The 17,425-nt window shown below is 51.6% G+C and overlaps 6 protein-coding genes across 6 annotated transcripts; 4 read left to right on the top strand and 2 right to left on the bottom strand.

The window, feature by feature from the left end:
• Window positions 1–20: 20 nt before the first annotated feature.
• On the top strand, window positions 21–3,034 carry CAOG_04243 (STAM binding protein; the record flags this gene model as incomplete). The annotated part of the gene is made up of 9 exons (XM_004348018.2): window positions 21–245; window positions 835–899; window positions 1,012–1,093; window positions 1,279–1,963; window positions 2,086–2,219; window positions 2,320–2,457; window positions 2,569–2,654; window positions 2,750–2,852; window positions 2,969–3,034. 9 exons carry the CDS (start codon window positions 21–23, stop codon window positions 3,032–3,034), a joined length of 1,584 nt encoding a protein of 527 aa, XP_004348068.2.
• Window positions 3,035–3,186: 152 nt separating this feature from the next.
• On the top strand, window positions 3,187–5,618 carry CAOG_04242 (carrier protein). The gene is made up of 4 exons (XM_004348017.2): window positions 3,187–3,488; window positions 3,961–4,195; window positions 4,288–4,344; window positions 4,426–5,618. Exons 1-4 carry the CDS (start codon window positions 3,249–3,251, stop codon window positions 5,313–5,315), a joined length of 1,422 nt encoding a protein of 473 aa, XP_004348067.1. The 5' UTR covers window positions 3,187–3,248; the 3' UTR covers window positions 5,316–5,618.
• Window positions 5,619–5,701: 83 nt separating this feature from the next.
• CAOG_04241 (hypothetical protein) lies at window positions 5,702–7,714 on the top strand (the record flags this gene model as incomplete). Its single annotated transcript, XM_004348016.2, has 8 exons — window positions 5,702–5,838; window positions 5,952–6,309; window positions 6,390–6,480; window positions 6,644–6,841; window positions 6,957–7,054; window positions 7,182–7,262; window positions 7,360–7,508; window positions 7,592–7,714. 8 exons carry the CDS (start codon window positions 5,702–5,704, stop codon window positions 7,689–7,691), a joined length of 1,212 nt encoding a protein of 403 aa, XP_004348066.2. The 3' UTR covers window positions 7,692–7,714.
• Window positions 7,715–7,967: 253 nt separating this feature from the next.
• On the top strand, window positions 7,968–8,694 carry CAOG_04240 (hypothetical protein). Its single transcript, XM_004348015.2, has one exon. It carries the CDS (start codon window positions 8,049–8,051, stop codon window positions 8,613–8,615), a length of 567 nt encoding a protein of 188 aa, XP_004348065.1. The 5' UTR covers window positions 7,968–8,048; the 3' UTR covers window positions 8,616–8,694.
• CAOG_04239 (insulin degrading enzyme) lies at window positions 8,643–13,242 on the bottom strand. Its single transcript, XM_004348014.2, has 15 exons — window positions 13,123–13,242; window positions 12,604–12,966; window positions 11,943–12,410; window positions 11,430–11,806; window positions 11,233–11,335; window positions 11,030–11,125; window positions 10,831–10,940; window positions 10,497–10,752; window positions 10,301–10,421; window positions 9,979–10,182; window positions 9,823–9,890; window positions 9,582–9,717; window positions 9,404–9,492; window positions 9,147–9,294; window positions 8,643–9,049 (listed from the first exon to the last, which is right to left on the bottom strand). The coding sequence occupies exons 1-15, from the start codon at window positions 13,204–13,206 to the stop codon at window positions 8,736–8,738; spliced, it is 2,937 nt and encodes a 978-aa protein (XP_004348064.1). The 5' UTR covers window positions 13,207–13,242; the 3' UTR covers window positions 8,643–8,735.
• Window positions 13,243–15,058: 1,816 nt separating this feature from the next.
• Window positions 15,059–17,394, bottom strand: CAOG_04238 (hypothetical protein). Its single transcript, XM_004348013.2, has 6 exons — window positions 17,056–17,394; window positions 16,516–16,608; window positions 16,157–16,405; window positions 15,735–16,057; window positions 15,375–15,602; window positions 15,059–15,223 (listed from the first exon to the last, which is right to left on the bottom strand). Exons 1-6 carry the CDS (start codon window positions 17,372–17,374, stop codon window positions 15,176–15,178), a joined length of 1,260 nt encoding a protein of 419 aa, XP_004348063.1. The 5' UTR covers window positions 17,375–17,394; the 3' UTR covers window positions 15,059–15,175.
• Between the last annotated feature and the right edge of the window lie 31 nt (window positions 17,395–17,425).

Below are 17,425 nucleotides of genomic sequence, written 5' to 3'. Positions count from 1 at the left end.
GCCGCCTTGCTGCTCGTCCCATGGCGACCCCTTCCGGAGCCGGCAGTGGCGTCGCGTCCGCTTCCAGCAGCAGTGGCCACAGTAGTCGTCTGAATAGCATCAGCAGTTTGAGTGGCAGCGACAGTGGCATTGGCGCGGAGGTCTTTGTAGATCCAATCAAGTTGCTCAACCAGCGCGCTGCGGATGTGCCACGGCCACGCAACTTTGCGCAGATGGTCCATGTCTTGCACAGCCTGATGTCACAGGTACACACTCGCCTTCTTGCTCTCTCTCTCTCTGTCTCTCTTGAGTGAGAGTGTGTGAGAGTGTGTGACGTGAGGCTCGTTCTTGATTCGCTCTCCGTCTATTTCGCTCTGGTGACCTCGTCCGACCCCCTTGCTTGGGGGTTGTTTGTTTCCCCCCCCCCTCCAAGCTGCAAGCTGGACTTTTGGCTTGACGCCTTTTGTTGAGTTGGTCGACGCGACCGTCGCTGGTGTGCGTGTCTTGCTTTTCAGCATGGCAAGGTCGCGCCATTTTTTATTTTTTTATTTTTTTATTTTTTATTTTTTATTTTTTATTTTTTATTTTTTATTTTTTCCCAACATTCTATCGGCTTCTCAGTGTAAAATGCATTCGACAATGCCATGTGGAGCACTACAGTAGACGAGCATGTGCAACCGTACCGTGCGGTGTGCAAATTGCTCTAGAATGTGCCTTCTTGATTGCCGGGCGCTTGTACAAAGTTGGTGGCACAGCGAATGTCGGGTCTGAGCACAGAGTGTGCAAGCTTTTTTTTGTTGGTTTTCATTCACTATTGAACTGACTTACAACTTTCCTTCGTCGCGACTGCTACAGGCCAATGTTTACATGTCAGAAAACCGCCTCGAGCAAGCCTACGTGCTATTCATGAGATACACAATGTAAGAGATTTAAAATGCATTCAGATTATGGCTTCGAGTCGATGAACGAACAAGAACACATGCTGGGGGAAACGGATGAAACCCACTCACGAGCTCACGAGGTCGCTCGCAGAATCGTTTTGGAGCTCTCACGCTCGTTTCCAGAGGCAAAGGCATCACCCGAAAACAAGCAGAAAGCAATGAAGTACTTTGCTGTAAGACACTATGACGATCCGGCAGTTGGCAAGCACTTTTTTTGTTTTTGTTTTTTGGGCTCATCCCACAAATCACACAAATCACACAAATCACACAAATCACACAAATCACACAAATCACACAAATCACACAGCTATGCAAAACGGCACTTTCACAATTAGAAAGCATCCGCGCGCAATTACAGGCACGGCACGAGGAAGAGCAGAAGAACTACATTGTTCAAAAGCAGGCAGAGGCACTCGCGCGGGCCAAGCAGGAGGCAGACGACGCCAAACTGGCGCGCGAGGTGCTTTCCCAAGACGCACAGCTATTCCGGGAAGAGCAGCGCCGAGACCGTGACTCTCGCATGGGCACACGGCGAGAGCCCAGCGAGGCCCGTCGTTCCACCAACACGCGCTCGATACCGGACTTTTCCGTCGTCGTGGGCAACCGACCCGTCCCACTTCCGCCAGCAGATCCCGCCATCTCGGGCACCTACCAACCGTCGATAACATCAAGCTCAGCGCCATTATTCCAGGATCCCTCACAGCAAAGCCAGCCGCTTTCTCGCTCCACGAGCATGTACGCCTTGAATCGCCCTCCTCCCCCGATTCCGACGACCGGGCCCAGCTTGAGTACCAGCCAAAGCCAGTTGCTTTTGCCGACGCCCTCCATTGATCGGAGTGCAAAGCCCTTCCTCGGCGGACAGGCATCCGACGACCCAGACGGCGGGTCCCGCCGTTCAAGTCGCGCCCCGTCGCCAAGAATGTCCCCTTCGCCGTCCGTGCACTCCCTCACGGAACTCACCGTACCAATTCCGCTGCAGCCAGCTGCCAACTCTGCCGGCACGGCACCGCCACCTGTTCCCCGGAGCGCCAAGCCCACTCTGTGTAAGTTTGATCAGTCGCTCTCTTCTTGTTGTTTCCCCCTCTCGCTTTTGCCATGCTTGAGTACACTGCTGTGCATGTCGTCTATTTCGAAGGTGCTGATCTGGGCTTTTATTTGTTGGTAGCTGGTCAATTTGAAATGTTCAACGAAACGCGACTGGTGAGCGTCCCGCACGACACAATGTCGACCTTTTTGGCTCTTGCGCAGAGCAACACTGACCGCAACCTCGAGACTTGTGGTATCCTGGCTGGACACTTGGTATGTTCCGTCCATCCCCCCCTCCAAAAGAAAGCAACGAAAGAAAACAAAAAAAAAACATGTTTGTGCATGGTCGCTCACTCCCCCTCTGCCTTGGCAGAAAAACTCGGTGCTTTCGATTACACACCTCATCGTTCCCAAGCAATCGGGCACGGCCGACTCCTGCACGACCAGCAACGAAGAAGAGCTGATTGACTTCCAAGTCGCCGAGGACTTGATCACCATTGGCTGGATTCATGTACATTTTTCTTTGTTCCTTCGCCGTTTTTTTTGCAACCTGTTGAAAGGTGCTACGCGCACTCACGAGTCTGATTTGGGCCTTTTCGTTCTTTTGATTGCGCCGCGCCAGTCGTGCTTCATGTCATCCATCGACTTGCATACGCACTGCTCCTATCAGCTCATGCTCAAGGAGTCGATTGCTAGTCGATTGCTATCGTGTGCGCTCCATCCTATTCCGAGTACGCACATGATTACATTTTGCTGGTGGCGAGTGTCGCGTTGGTGCTTACGCTTTTTTTTTCTGCTTCCAGCAATGCTGCGTTCGTGTTGACGCAACCACACGGTTTGGAGTACCTTCAAGGATGTGACAAGAAAGGATTCCATCCTCATATGGAGCATCCGCCACTTTATGAGGTAAACGGGAGCGATTGGCTTTTGTTCGTGTTGGAAATCTTGCTTTTGGCGTCACACTCACATTGTCCGCGCCTGCCCTTCCCTGCGCCCCTTTGCATTTGACATTGAATTTGCAGCAAGGTGGCCATGTTACCTTTGACTCTCAACGAGGGGTTAAGATTGTCGATTTGCGCAAACTATGAGCTTTATGGTTTTTTTTTGTTTCGTTTTTTTCGCTAGTTTGTTCTCCGCCTTCTCTTGCCGCACCTCTTGTGTGCGTGTGGGTGTCCCTCTGTATCACCATACTATATCTTCCATTTAACTAAACCTACTAATCCAATCTTCAATCTTCAATACATTCTGCAGTCCGTTTTTTTTTTTTTTGATCTTTTTCCTGGTTCCGTGTCGTTTTTCAGCATGAGCAGCAGCAGCAGCAGCAGCAGCCGTGCAGCGTCCGCTACGCCTGCGCACCATCAAGGGGCAGCTCAAGGTTACGCTCAACCACCAAGCCAAGACAACGCACAGACCCAGAGCGCTGCGGTCGAGGTCGACTACGAGGCGCTACCCGACTCGTCGCATGTGGCCGTTCACATGCTGGCTGGCGCGCTCGCTGGCACTGCCGAGCACTGCTTCATGTACCCCGTCGATGTCGTCAAGGTAGAAACTCCGCCGCCACCGCAGCTTCTTGTTGATGTCGTCACGGGCAAAAGCGCGGTCCCCTTACCTTTCGACGACGGCGATCTCAACCAGAAGCAGCCGAAGCCGAAGCCGAAGGCGGAACAAAAAAAAAAAAAAAAAAAGTTGTTGATTCTCAATGCATCTCCCAGCCAAAAAAAAAAAAAAAAAAAAAAAAAAGCATCGTCAAAAAGGGCCACGCTGCTCGCTCGCTGCTGGTTGGTGCTGTTGATGATGAGCAGCGATCGGCCGCACTGTCACAAACCACACCCGAAGACATCTGCGCGACAATGCAACAGTCACACGCAGAGCCAGGGACACGACGAACAAGCTGGCGGACTCGCTGACTCACGTCGAGGCGAACAAAAAAAAAAAAAACGCAAACGTTGAGCCATTCTGCTCACTCACTCACTCTTTTTGCTGCTTTGGCTTTGACCTCTTGCTCTGTTCACAGACGCGAATGCAGAGTCTCAAGAGCGGCGAGGGAAGTAGCAATACGTCGGTGCTGCGGGCGCTGAGGAATCTCACACGATTGGAGGGCGCAGGCGCGTCTGTGCGCGGAATGAGCATGGTCGCAATGGGAGCAGGCCCAGCGCACGCGCTGTACTTTGCCACCTACGAGAAGTGCAAGCTCGCGTTCGCTCCGACTCACCAAATCCCGGGCACATCACCGTCGCCCTTCGTGGCTGGTAAGTCAAGTCGTTCAAGGAACCGATTGCGCCGCCTTTTTTTGTTCGAATGCCAACTCACTGCCCTTCTGGTACTATTCAACTCTGAGTAGCGGGCGCGGCCGTCGTTGCCACTCTAGTTCATGATACCTTTATGAATCCATTTGACGGTAGGTTGATTTTTTTTTTTTTTTTTTTGGTTTCCACATTCGCAACTCACCTTGATCGATTCTTCTTGGCATCACCTCCAGTCATCAAGCAGCGACTACAGATGGAAGGCAGCCCGTTCAAGCGAGCACGAGACTGCTTCAAGCATATTTACCGTACCGAGGGTCCGAGTGCTTTTTACCGAAGCCTCTCAACACAGATCGCCATGAACATCCCCTTCCAGACGTGCCATTTTGTGGCGTACGAGTACTTTTGCTCGGTTCTTAATCCCTCTGGCCGATACGATCCATTTTCGCACGTTGTGGCCGGCGCAGGTGCCGGTGCAATTGCTGCTGCCATCACAACGCCACTGGACGTCGTGAAAACACTGCTGAACACGCAGGAGGTTACCGCCGTCTCGTCGTCCGGCAATAATTCCAATATTCAATCTGCGGCCTCAGCAACAGCTTCCGCATCCGCATCAGCATCATCGTCGGCACAAAACTTTACTGGCCAATCTTCGACGTCCACTCGCGCCATCCACACTGCCACACCCTCATCACTAGCATCCCAAGTATCCACAGCAGCATCCTCGTCCTCAATAGGCGCCTCTGCTGCAACCACTTCCTCTTCCGCATCGCAAGCATCACGACTCGTGAGCCAGCTGCAAGTCTTCCCGCTCGCCCACGCCCACGCAGGCGCGTCGGGCGCTGGGCTGCCACTGCTACACAGCCAACTGCACACCTCGGGCGTTGCTTCCTCGACCTCGAGCGCAGTACCGCCAGTCGTTGCAGATCGGTCGGTGAATGTCAAGGGCGTTTCCGAAGCAATCCGAACAATCTACGCCACGCACGGCCTCAAGGGTTTTCTGATGGGTTTGCGGCCCCGCGTCATCTTCCAAATGCCCTCGACTGCCGTTTCATGGCTTGTTTACGAGTTTTTCAAGCACTCCCTTTCCTCGGATCCCATGACCGAGCCGAATCTCACGACTTGATCATTTTTTGTTTCGTCTGGTTGTTTTTCTTTCGATTTTTTTTTTGACCGATCTTTGACTAATTTTTTTTTCCTTTGAAGTTTTCACTTCTCTTCTTTGGTGTCTGACACGACACTTGATCGATCTTGGACTTGCAAACCAATAACCAACCAGCTCGCCGATTCTTTTTTTTTTTTTTTCGATGAACTTGTTTGGCCACGAAAAGTGTTTGTGCAAACTCGTTCAGAAGGGGAAAAAAAAAATTGGATGTGGCTGCTGTGTGTTTCATGCTTCTTGCTCGTCAAATAAACATTTGAATTCCGCTTACGGTTTGGGTGCGTTGTCCATCTGAATCTGCACGAAGAGATCGGCCAGTCCATTCCCGCCAAAAAAGTCCAACCCTCAGGATGACACAGGCCAATGCGCAAATACCCCTCAGCGAGCCGACTCCATTGGTGTATGGAGACAATGTGCAAAACAACAAGACCTTTCGGCTACTTGAGCTGCACGACGATGTGCTGCAGGCGCTCAAGCGAGGCGATTCGTAAGTTTTGTTTTCCCGCCAAAAAAATTGACAGCGCATTGCGCTCAGCTACAGCCTGACCAGCGGATTGCCTAACTCTCTTTGAAACAATTTCATTTGAATGAATGTCGCAGACTCTGCATCAAGGGCGCCCCCGACCAAGACGCCGTGCTGGCCACAGCAACCCAGTCGTTCGCGATCAAGCAGGCGGGAACGTCCAACACGCTCCTTGTAGCAATGCCACGCGTCCAAAAGTACGTCACCTCGCCAAGCCAAGACAACCAAGACAACGATGCTTCACCGATGGCGATCGACGGAGAAGAGGCAGCAGCAGCCGCGTTTGAAGTCGCCTCCTCGCTGCCGATTCTCGCTTCGTGCCACGAATACCTGGAGGCTCTCCCGTGCAAACCGCGATTGGATCAGCTGGATGCGCTGATAAACGAACGAAGATATGCCGGGGAAGATCAGGAGGATTCCAACCCTGCTGGCAAGGTAATAGTTTGTCATCTCGACTGGCTGGACGTTTTGCTATGCTGCAGGAGGGACTCACTCGTCCGGCGCTTCCACAATAGTACTCGTTGGAAGAGATTTGCAATCGAGTACAGGCAAGCGAGCAGGAGATTGTTCGAGCACTTGAGCAATCGAGCGCCTTGTTAATTCACGGTAAGATTTTGTCGGTCGTGTTTGCTTCCATCCCCCTGAGGTTGGATGTGGCCGATAGGCAGTGTGTATGGCTGCGACGGCATCGCAAGCAGATTTCTTAGTGAAACGAAAAAGGACCTGAAAAAAACGCTCACTCCAGATTATAAACCTTCATGTTGTGTAGGAAAATGGCGTGCCATGGACTTTGCATACGCGCATCTCGTTCTCGACCTGATACTGAAAACGATCACTGAGCACGACTGGTCCTACCGCAAAGTGCCATTGGAGCTATCCGCACAAGATCTGGAGCCGCATGGTATTTCGCGGGACGTTGTGGAGCATTGCTTGAGAACCAACGGCCGAGAGTTACCGACCGAATCTGGTAAATATCATCGCGATGTTCCGGGCTCGTTGCAGTTTGGCTTTGCAGTTTGCGGTACGGTCTTGCTGACGGCAGATTGATTCGTTGTTGTTCGTCCTGGCGCGCAAATTTTCAGAGGCCAACGAGTCCGGCAGCGCGACCGAGCGCTACTTTGAGATGTCTGCAGACAAAATCTGCCGACTCTGCGCCTTGTACTTGCTCAAGCAAGGAAAGGTGAGAAGTTCTTTCGTTGTCTTGTTATGTCTGGCAGCACCAATTCGGCCCGTTTTGACTGAACGCATTTGAAACTGAATGTTTGTCACACCACCCCTCCTACTACTGAAAATGTCGCCAATTTCAGCGATGGCAATTCGACGAGTTTATGGAGGCATGGCAATCAATCGTCCCGCCCGAATTTGTGGTGGAGCTCGCCCTGTTGCAGGTACTGTAGAATGTCAAGAAGGGCGCGGCAGATTGTTTTGTTTGGTTTGCACATGTTTGGACGTCGCTCATTCTTCATTCTTTGTGACATTATTCAGGGCCTTGCTCTTCATGAGGGGCAAGGACAGCAGCGTTTCATCTCGTACTTTAACGCGCAAGAATTGCCGACCGACCCCGCCGCGAGGTTTTCTTCGCTGTTCAAGATGCGACCGCGTTGGACCCATGCAGATATCTTACCCTATGTCAAGTAAGCGAGCCTTGGAGGCCGGGGAGGGGGATTTCTTTGGTTTGGACTTTTTTTGCTGATGGAAGAATTTGTCTGTGCTGCAGTGATCTTACGACTCCCAAGGAGACGGCTGATGCCCTGTTGCTCAAGTATGCACGCGGATCAACTGACAACACCAATACCCGGTGGTTTAATGCGCGATGATGTCTTTCTTTGGAAAAAAAAAACAAGAACAAAAAACCTCGCTTTTGCTTGTTGGTGACTTGATGATCACAATGCAGTGTCGTATCTTGTCCACGGTTGAGCAGCTGACGAACAAAGCGGCAGTGCAGTTCTTTTGAGCGGAGTTGGATGAAGTCTGTCAAGCAGATAGATCTACGAATCGTTCGTACATTTTCAACCTGTTGTTTCACAATCTCATGCTCACAGCAGGAAAAGGCACTCTCAGCGAATGTTCGACCGACATGCCAAATTTCAGCATTTCCCCCCTCCTTTTTCTTTTTTGCACTCCTCTTCTTATCCCTTTCTGAGCTTCTGAGACAAGCACAACAAAAACAAACAATGGATACATTCAGCCAGGGCACGCTGATCCGCCTCGTGTCACTCACATCGTTTGCCATTGTGTATGCGCTGGGCCTCGACTTCTTCTACTTTATTTTTATCGCAGTGGTCTTGTTTGCGGGTCCATTCGTATGGAACTGGGAGAAGAACAAGATCAAAGCCCAGCGAATGCTCGAACTGCAGCGCCGCATGACCAGGGCCGCCAGGACGACTGGCACTGCTTCAACGCTGTCTGCTTCTAACACTACTGCTGATGCTAAGTCAAGCGTGGTGCCGTCGAGCGGCGCGGCCGGAGCAGAGTCTGAATCCGAGCCTGCCGAACCCGTCTTTGGCGCGTCTTGGGACCCGGAGCGGCAGCGCGATCGCCGCAATGCGTATCACGACAAGATCAAGTCAGAACAGCAGCCGAGCTCGTCGCCGAGTGAGGCCGAGTCGACGTCGCCCGCGGCGGCAGATGATGCACATACGTCGCCCGCAGCGACTCAGACAGACTCCACCGAGCCGGCCACGACAAGCATCGCATCGCCAGCCGAGCTGCGGAAGCGTCGACCACAGCGAGCAGACTAGCAGAGTAAAAAAAAGTACACACGCCTGTCTGTTTACTGTATATTTTTGTAATCGTTGTATTTGAGTCAAATGTGCATCAGCGCGAGAATCAGCGCGAGAAACAGCCGCCGTTCACAGAGTTCAGAGCTTCGACGACAGGGGCTCGAATTTGAGCGGGTACAGAGACATGGTCCGCTTGAACGCAACCACGTCTTGGATGTGGATCGGAGGCGTCGCGAGCTGAGGAGAGGGCACAAGCGATGGGTCGGCGGAATCTGCGACATCTTTGGCAATTTCAGCCACAACTGCATCCGGGGCCATGCCGGCAGCGGCTGTGCCGACAACTTGCGTCGAAACTTTGCGACGGAGGGGACTGGCGGAAGAAAAGTGGCGTTCGAAAAACCCAATCAGCTCGGATTGCGTGATGGCGCGCAGCACTGCGACTTCCTGATCAACTGCAATGCCAACACCAAAAAGCATCCACAGATGATGCGTTAGTGGCACAATCGTCGTTATTTTTTCACGACTCATCCACTCTCTGTTTTGACATACCGCGGTTGAAGTTGTACATTTGCGCAGCAATTTCAGCCCAGGCGCGTGTGGCCGCTTGGCGCAAAGATTTGTCCTTGACCAATTTTTTGGCAATGGTTGCTTCGACGTGAGCGTTGAAATCTTCCTGGGGCATGGATTGGAGCAGTTTCTGAAGAAGGCCGTTGCAGAAGAAAAAGAAGAAAGAGAACAAGGTGAGCAAAAGCAAAGGCAAGCAAAACCAACCCGTTCAACCACAAAAAGGACATCACTGAACATACGCCAAAATGGAGCAAGAACGCTTCAATGCGATGGTCGACAAATGTTGGATGACGGCTCGATTGGACCACAACGCGAGCACCATGAACGCCTGTCAGCAAACAAAACAAAAGAAAAAAAAACATGCACTCTTCAGCGTCGATGCAAACGAAACATACAAGGAAAATGTCGGCATCCTACCGTATTGGTGCTTGATGCCAGACCCGACAATATAGCCAAGCTGCTCCTTGGTGCGCAGCTGGTTGAAGCACGGCTCGGCGAGGATTTGGCAGAGCAGCGAGAGCGTTGCATTCTTGGGCACCTCCTCGAGGCCAATCTGCACAAAAAGTCGACAGATCAAGAAATGTAAGGGCGATGGGTGGGAACAGGCTACCACGAAATCGCGCCTCGTCGTTCGTTGGTTGTCAACACCAACGCTCACCTGGTAGTAGTTTTCGACAGCAGAGATGTCGCGGATGGCGTTCTGGCTTGAATAGAGAAAAGTCTTGCCTACATTGCCAAAAAAGAAAAAAAACGCGTCGCATGTCCATCGTTAAAACCAAATTTCGCCTTGAACCAAAAAAAAAGGCAAAATTACCTTTCGGCACAACGTGGCAGCGCCCCTTCAGCCGCTCCATCGGAAGCAAAGAGGAAACGTTTTGGTGTCGCTTGAGAGCGGCAACCACAGTGTCCGATAAAGCATTCGCTTGTTCTGCGGTAATGTTGCCGACAATCAGGGACTCAAGATGGATGCGAGACAAGAGCTGCGGCACGAACGCATCCAGTCGCTCCAAAGTAACATCTGCACCATATCAAGAAGGATCCCAAACAAACGGGAAAAAAAGTCAGATGACGCGAGGCAAGACGGCGCACTCATTCAAACAACGGAAAGAGGTGTGAGAGCAGTCAGGGCAACTCACGTTCCAGCTCTGCGAGCTTTTGCTCATGGTTCCAAATACGCTCGCTGAGCAAAAACGAAGAGAGGTAGGTCACTTGACTGCTGGGCTGCTCGGCAGAAAAGTTCTTGAGCTCGCGTGTGTACTGCGGTGAGACGGGTGAGTCAACAGAACCAGGCAAGAAAACAAAAAAAAATCGTGGTACGACAAAAAAACTTACTGCATCCTTGACTTCCTCAAACCGATTGGCGTTGGTTTTGAACGACCCCAGCCGATCGAAGATGCGCTCGACGAGGAGTGGGAGCTGGTGCGAATAGCCATCCACTCGAATAATCAATCCGCAGAAATCCGTCACAATGGCATAGTCAAGACCAGCAATCTCGGCGTGGTATGCAAACTCGTTGAGGGCGTCGCGAAGCAAATCGCAAAACAGACGACTCAGGACAGCATGCAACGGGTCGACATAAGATAGTGGGCTGGAAGATGACGCAAAGCAGCAAACAGAGTGGGTGAAAGTCAACAACCAGACAAAAGAATATCAAAGTTAAACATACCTCGTCAACTGGAAGCTCACCCACGTCTTGGGGAGGAGGAATTCTGCATCTTGCTTGTGCCAGACGCGAGACAACGCAGAGTCTTGAATGATGACGGGGAATGGCTGGGGCTGCACGGCCAACCACACAAGAGAGTGAGAAATCACGCTCAAATCCTGCAATAAGCTTTGATAATAAATCGCATCGTGGCGGCGGATACCTCGTTTGGTCGCGCCCGGAGCTCGAAATCGGTCGGCACAAAGTCGTTGGGGAGAGGCAGCTGCAGTTGCGGATGGCACGTAGCCAAGCTCCATGCCTAGGTTTGACAATGAAGAGGGGTTGAGTGATCACGAAACGCAGAAAACAATCCTTTGTATACCAAGCAAGGGCAACAGGAAAGCTTTGCATGCTAGTTCAGTTTACCTTCAACTTGGCTTCCGGAATTCGTTCTCGCTTGTATCGAGCACCGTAGAATTCGAGGGTTTGGTCGGCCACATTTTCGAGAGTTTGGGAAGTGAGAATCAGCCTGGTCAAGTCAGAGCAGCGACAGTCAAAACGGGAATTTGATCCAAAAAGCTTCCACGAACCAAAAAAACAAAAAAAAATTAGTGCAATGTTACCGGAGATTTTGCGGAGTGAGAAGATCGGTAAGCGTCGAAATCAAGACGGGATCAAACGCAGCGTAAGTGTCGTGGCCGGAAAGAACGCGCGAGGGAGCATAGAGATGCAGGTTGTTTGCAATCGCCGATGCAGCGCCCATGGGCGGCTGGCGGTCCTTGAAGCGGAAAGCAAGATCTCCGAGAGCCTTGCATTCTTGGAAAATGTGCTCCTGGGGGCCTCGCGCGCGCATCATTGCAATGTACTGGAACACGGCCATCACGACGTCATCGGTCGCAGTGAGACCCTTTTCCGTCAGCTCAATGTGGATGGAAAAGAAGCTAAATCCGTTGTGACTGTTGACCAATCCGGCCGACAAGCCATTGGCAAGAGCGCATTCCTGACAATGCAAACAAACCAAGCAAACAAGTAGCAGAGGGCATGAAAATGGTGAGAAAACCATCGAAAAAAAAAACAAACAAAAACAAAACAAAACAAAGCCCGACAACCCCAGTCCCACAAACTCGACTTGGTACCTTGAGATAGGACAGAATACTATTCGTCCCTTCGTGGCCGATGAGATGGGACATGTACGACGTGGGGTGGGAGGCACTGTGTTCCAGCTGGCTCGGAAGAGGGAAGAGCAGCTGCAGGTAGCGGAGATCCTTGACGGGAACCACATACAGCTGCTCGCCGACCTGCTCCGGACCGTAGGGATGCGTGTCGAAGCGCGGGATTGCCAACTTTTTGTTCTTCACGGCGGAAAACTTGGACGTGACCAGCTCGGTGAGCACATCAAGCGAGTACGGCCCAACCAGGGAAAGCGTCATCAAATTGGACGAGTAAAAGTCTTCGTGAAACTTGAGCAGTGCTTCGCGCACGTTAACGCCAGCAGCTTCTGGCCGAGTTGCCAGCGTTTCGTGGTTGCCGGTGCCAAACTTGGCGAACGGATGTCCAGGTCGAGACGTGAACTTTTCCAGCTGGAAATTCCGCCACGCATCCGACTAGTAAAAGGAGCCATTGATGCGAGGAATTGTTGTTGAGTGCAATCAGCAAGTGATGAAGTGATGGTGGAGTGAAATCCAGCCAAACAAAGCGAAAATCCCACCCTTCCAATCAGAACAGAGTGGCAAAATGCAAACCATCGCCAACCCGAGCAAGGACACCAATCTGGTCCGCTGCTCCTTTTTGCGTTACCTTGACATTCTTCTCGTGCTCGGAATTGACCGCATTGAGCTCCTTCTCGGTGGCGTTGGCGCTGAACAGCGGCGCGATAAAGAACTGAGCAAAGCGGTCGACCGCTGCGTCAAAGTGTGCTGCCGCCACGTCGAAAAAGTAGACGGTGTGGTCGGCGGACGTGTACGCGTTGGACATGCCGCCATGCTCGGAGAGGAAGGCGTGGTACTCGTTCTCGAGCGGGTAGCGCTCAGTGCCCATGAAGAGCAAGTGTTCCAGAAAGTGAGCCAGACCAGGCAGCGCGTCGGGCTCGCTCATGTGCCCGGCATAGACATCCAACGCCGCTGCGCCCTTCTCCGCACGCATGTCAGACACAACGACGGCCTACAATGTCGTTGTTTCAGCGATGAGTCAATCCGTCAACAACAACGGAGGTTCGGTGGAAAATTGTCAAAGAACCAAGCGTTTCTCGCTTCCTTCTGCTCGCATTGCACTCGGTCTCTCTCTCTCGCTCTCTACAACAACACCTGGTGAATTTACACGAAGTTCATTGCCGAGTTCAATGTAGCGATACTCGCGGTCATCTTCGGGAGACTTGACGACAGTCGTGTCGGACAGAGTCATAATTTCGCAAAACCCAAAAAAAAAAAAAAAAAAAAAAAAAAAAAAAAAAAAAAAAAAATAGAGTAGGAGGTTGAGCCAGAAAAAAGAAAGTCCAAAATCCTACGTAAAATTGAACTCAGAGTCTGAGAATCGACCCTCTGGTACAAAGTGAAGGAAATCTCTGCTGTACTGTTCATACAAAAATTCAACATCGCCGCTGTTCCCGGCGTTTCAACAACTCTTGACTCATACTATCCCGATCATTAAATTTCGACCCCCCCTCTTTTTTTCACTTTTTCGCCCTCCCTGGGACCTGTGTTGCTTTCCGTCTCGCCCGCGGAATGTTCATTCATGGTACGGTGTACCGAACGTCTGATGAACACCGGGAGCGGGGGTTGTGAGTCATATCAGAGCAGCGGCGAGCAAAATAAAAAATATAAGGAAACTCAAAAAATTCACTTTTCCCGCCCAAATTTTGGTTTGGGTTCAGTCTTTTTGTGCGCATGACTCGCACACGCAGTCAGTCCACGTCCCGCGTGGCTCCCAGACAGCCCCCGGTATGGCTGCGTCCAACTTCACCAAAAAGACCGCTGCCCGTGCTGGACAAGATGCCCAGGGAGGTCGTCCGCGGTCAAGTGCTCGCGTTGCGAAATGCTGGCCTCTCCTACAACAAGATCGCCACCCAGCTTCACCTCCCACGTTCTACAGTGATCAGCATCACCCAACGTTTCTCGGGAAGGGCGACGACGAGCGACAGCCCCCGCCCCGGTCGCCCCAGCAAGCTCAAGTCATTTCACCGCAACAACATTGTAGCACAGATCCTCCTCGATGAGTCCGACACCGCACCCGAAGTGGCCGCCACTATGCGCACATTGTCCAAAGTTCGTGTCTCTCCATGCACGATAAGAAGGGTGCTGCATGGTGCAGGACTTGTCAGCGGAGCGAAGGTCAAAAAAGCCCTCTTGAAAGAGACACACAAAGAGCGACGCTTGGCCTTTGCACTCGCTCATCAGCATTGGACCGTCGATGACTGGCTGAGGGTCGTCTTCTCCGACGAGACTGCTCTCTATCTCTACAGGAACAACAACGGTGGTCGTGTATGGCGTCTGGTTGGCGAAACGTTGACCGATCGATGCGTGCAGGGCACGGTCAAGTTCGGCGGTGGCCATATCAATGTTTGGGGCGCCATCTCTCGTTTCGGAATTTCGCTTTTCTGCGAGGTCGGCGACGTCATGAACGGCGACACCTACCTCTCAGTTTTGGAGAGCGAGTTGCTAGCAAGCATTCGCGTGTGGAACAACAAAAACGAGATGATTTTCATGCATGACAATGCCCCTTGTCACAAAAGAAAAGATGTGGCGAAGTGGTTCGAAACCAATCAGATCACCGTCCTGGACTGGCCTGCGAACTCTCCCGACCTCAACCCCATCGAAAATGCGTGGAACATGGTCAAGAACAAGATCTACCAGGAGAGGGAGATCAAGAGCAAGGCCGCGTTGTGGGAACGCTTCCAAGCGGTCTACGAAGAAGTGCTCACGCCAGAGGTCTGCCGCGATCTCATTTCATCGATGCCGCGCCGCATTCAAGCTGTGATAGATGCCAATGGTGGTTATACCAAGTACTGAAGTGGAGCGAAGGCGCTGCGACACGTTGTTTGTGTGCCATGTAATGCTTTGTGAAAATTGGGCAAAAAATCCGCTCTTTTTCTGTTTTTTTGAGTTTCATTTTTGTCTGTTCTCGCTTCGAATCTTAACTCCCAGCCCGCTGCTTCACTTCTAAAATGTGTCTGGTACACCGTACCATGAATGAACATTCCGCGGGCGAGACGGAAAGCAACACAGGTCCCAGGGAGGGCGAAAAAGTGAAAAAAAGAGGGGGGGTCGAAATTTAATGATCGGGATAGTATATAAAAATTTCAACACGCCTCTCGGAAGCGTGGCACAAAGGGGTCGTGTCTTCTTCGACTTCAGAAGAAAACAACGCGCTTCGTTCAGTTCTCCTGGTCTTGCAGCTGCTGCTGCTTCCTGGCCTTCTCGTGCTACATAGCAAGGGGTCAAAGAGACGAGTTGGGACTTCCGTGAGTTTACCTTCATCACTACTCGAATCACCTCTTCCCCCAAATCCTCAACACACACACACGCGCACACACAAAACACCGTTCAGGACACAACGCCGACACAAAAACTTACTCGCTTGAACATCTTCTTCTTTTCCTTCTCGGACAAGTTGGGATTGTTGAGGATCAAATCCAAGAGCTTGTCCATCTCTTGATTGGTGCTTTCAATCCTTGTCTTGACGGCGGTTTGGGAATCTGACATGACAGCAAACACAGCCGTGGGCGCAGGGACGTAGTCGCCGTTGTGCTGCTCCACGTTTTGTTTGACCTGGTCAATTTCGTTCTTGAGCTCGTCCGGTGTCTATCGCAATAAAAGATTTACACAAAAGCCGATTCGGAAAGAAACAACAACACAAACCCAATCCAAACAACATCAGACGCTCTTCGAATCCTCCTGCTCGTCACGACATCAATGTGGTTTTGTAAAACTTACCTCGAACAAGACCTCGTGCTGTTCAATGAGAAATTCGACAAGTCGAGCACGCCGCTCCGATCGCTCAATGGCATCGACGCGATTGGTAATGTTGATGCTGCTGCCGGGCTGAATAAAGTCGTCGTCCGACGAGCGCAGGAGATTCGGCTCAAACATTTTCGCAAGATTGCTGATTTGCATCTTGTTCGAGTCCGAGTGGGAAGCAACCTTCTTCAAGAAGGACAGAAGCGAATGCAGTACCGTCGCGTGGGAGGGGTGCAACAGAGCGCACACAATCTGCAGTGCATACGTGCGACGCTGGATGGACAGCGACTCGAATTGCTCTGTTTGGATTCAAAGCCATTCATGTGAGGTGCCCACTTGTACGAGCAATTCCCCCAGACAAATCTTCTCAAGCAACACAATAAGCGCCGAGGACGTACTGGCGATCTGCTCAATGTAAACAAAGAGCCTAAAGGTCAGAACGGGCTCTGGCAGCTGCTGGAAGAAGGCTTTGAATGCACCAGTAACGTCGTGCACATTCAGCACATCAAGACCATACGACTTGAGCCAGGCGGCGGAATGGAGCTCGAGCGGCAGGTTGTCATTGTAGCACTCCTCCATGACCTTCATGAGCACCTTGATGCGGCTCGCGACGCCGCTGCGGCGGAAGATTCCTTCCTCGTCGAGATCTGCCAACATTGAAGCACAGATGTGGCAGTTTGGCATGAGTGGCAGAGCGTTACGGCAGCGATGCAGCCCCAATCAAAAACGCTGCTGCTTTTCCGCGTTTGGGCCTTACGCTCAGAGAGAAACTCCATCATGGACTCGAGCACCAGCGGCATACCCTGAGCAGCGACCGAAGCCAGCGGCGATCCAAAGAATCTGCGTGTGACTGGTTGCACATCAAAACAGCAAAGACACAGAAAAACAAAATGAAAAAAAAAAAACCAGCGCGAAACGTTGAAAGTGAGTTGAATTAACATTCGCACCGTATCACCACGAAAGTACCCAATACATAAGAGCAGTGCATGCTTTGTCATGCTGCAAACGATGGTCATTCAAAACGACTATCGATTCTTATTTTTCAAAACGGATCGTTTTTTTGTTTTTTTGAAACGGTTTCAAACCTGTTTGGAATGTTTGAATCAATGCTGTCGACTGCCTTCGCTCTTCGCCCATTGGAACCAAGCTCATCTTGCTGGGTTTGAGTACTGCATGCATGCATGCACAGTGGTCCAATCATCGTGCTCTGGCCGAGTGGCCTCGGCACGACAGGGGCGCACCGCTTTTGCGAACAATGCTGTTTCAGTCTCATTCAACCTCGACTACAAACACTTACTCTTCTCGATGCCAAAGAGTCGACTGGCAGACGCTGTAATCCTGGACATGGTGCTCGGAGTCATGGGCGCGAATGCACCCGACGCGGCAGATTTGCTCGGCGTGCTCTTGACTGGGGTGGCGGGTGTGGCGGTCGAGGCGAGCGCGTTCAGTTCGGGCACGTCCAGCTGCTGAATCAGTCGGTTGAGGAGCAAGTGCTCAACCTGCTCCTTTTGGCAGCGCTCGAGTGCAGCTGGAGAGATCTTCTTCTCGCTGTGAGCATGCTGAGGCGTTTGCGGGGGTTGCTGCGGATGGGACAGTTCTCGCAAAATGGACGACATTCGAAGATGAAAGGTTTGGCTGAAGAAAAATAAAAAATGAGCGCAACGATC

This window comes from Capsaspora owczarzaki (assembly GCF_000151315.2).
Source record: "Capsaspora owczarzaki ATCC 30864 unplaced genomic scaffold supercont2.6, whole genome shotgun sequence".
Lineage (NCBI taxonomy): Eukaryota > Filasterea > Ministeriida > Capsasporidae > Capsaspora > Capsaspora owczarzaki.
This window is presented reverse-complemented; position numbering and strand designations above follow the sequence as displayed.

Excerpts from the sequence above, each read along its gene's own strand:
- CAOG_04242 (XM_004348017.2), top strand. The coding sequence starts at position 3,249 with ATGAGCAGCAGCAGCAGCAGCAGCAGCCGTGCAGCGTCCGCTACGCCT. Across the intron at positions 3,489-3,960 it reads ACCCCGTCGATGTCGTCAAG|ACGCGAATGCAGAGTCTCAA; the intron begins GTAGAAACTCCG and ends CTCTGTTCACAG. Across the intron at positions 4,345-4,425 it reads CTTTATGAATCCATTTGACG|TCATCAAGCAGCGACTACAG; the intron begins GTAGGTTGATTT and ends CATCACCTCCAG.
- CAOG_04240 (XM_004348015.2), top strand. The coding sequence starts at position 8,049 with ATGGATACATTCAGCCAGGGCACGCTGATCCGCCTCGTGTCACTCACA.
- CAOG_04239 (XM_004348014.2), bottom strand. The coding sequence starts at position 13,206 with ATGACTCTGTCCGACACGACTGTCGTCAAGTCTCCCGAAGATGACCGC. Across the intron at positions 11,807-11,942 it reads GTATTCTGTCCTATCTCAAG|GAATGCGCTCTTGCCAATGG; the intron begins GTACCAAGTCGA and ends TTGCATTGTCAG. Across the intron at positions 10,422-10,496 it reads TTGAGGAAGTCAAGGATGCA|TACACACGCGAGCTCAAGAA; the intron begins GTAAGTTTTTTT and ends GTCTCACCGCAG.
- CAOG_04238 (XM_004348013.2), bottom strand. The coding sequence starts at position 17,374 with ATGTCGTCCATTTTGCGAGAACTGTCCCATCCGCAGCAACCCCCGCAA. Across the intron at positions 16,609-17,055 it reads ACTCTTTGGCATCGAGAAGA|TCACACGCAGATTCTTTGGA; the intron begins GTAAGTGTTTGT and ends ATGTGCAACCAG. Across the intron at positions 16,406-16,515 it reads GATGGAGTTTCTCTCTGAGC|ATCTCGACGAGGAAGGAATC; the intron begins GTAAGGCCCAAA and ends CAATGTTGGCAG.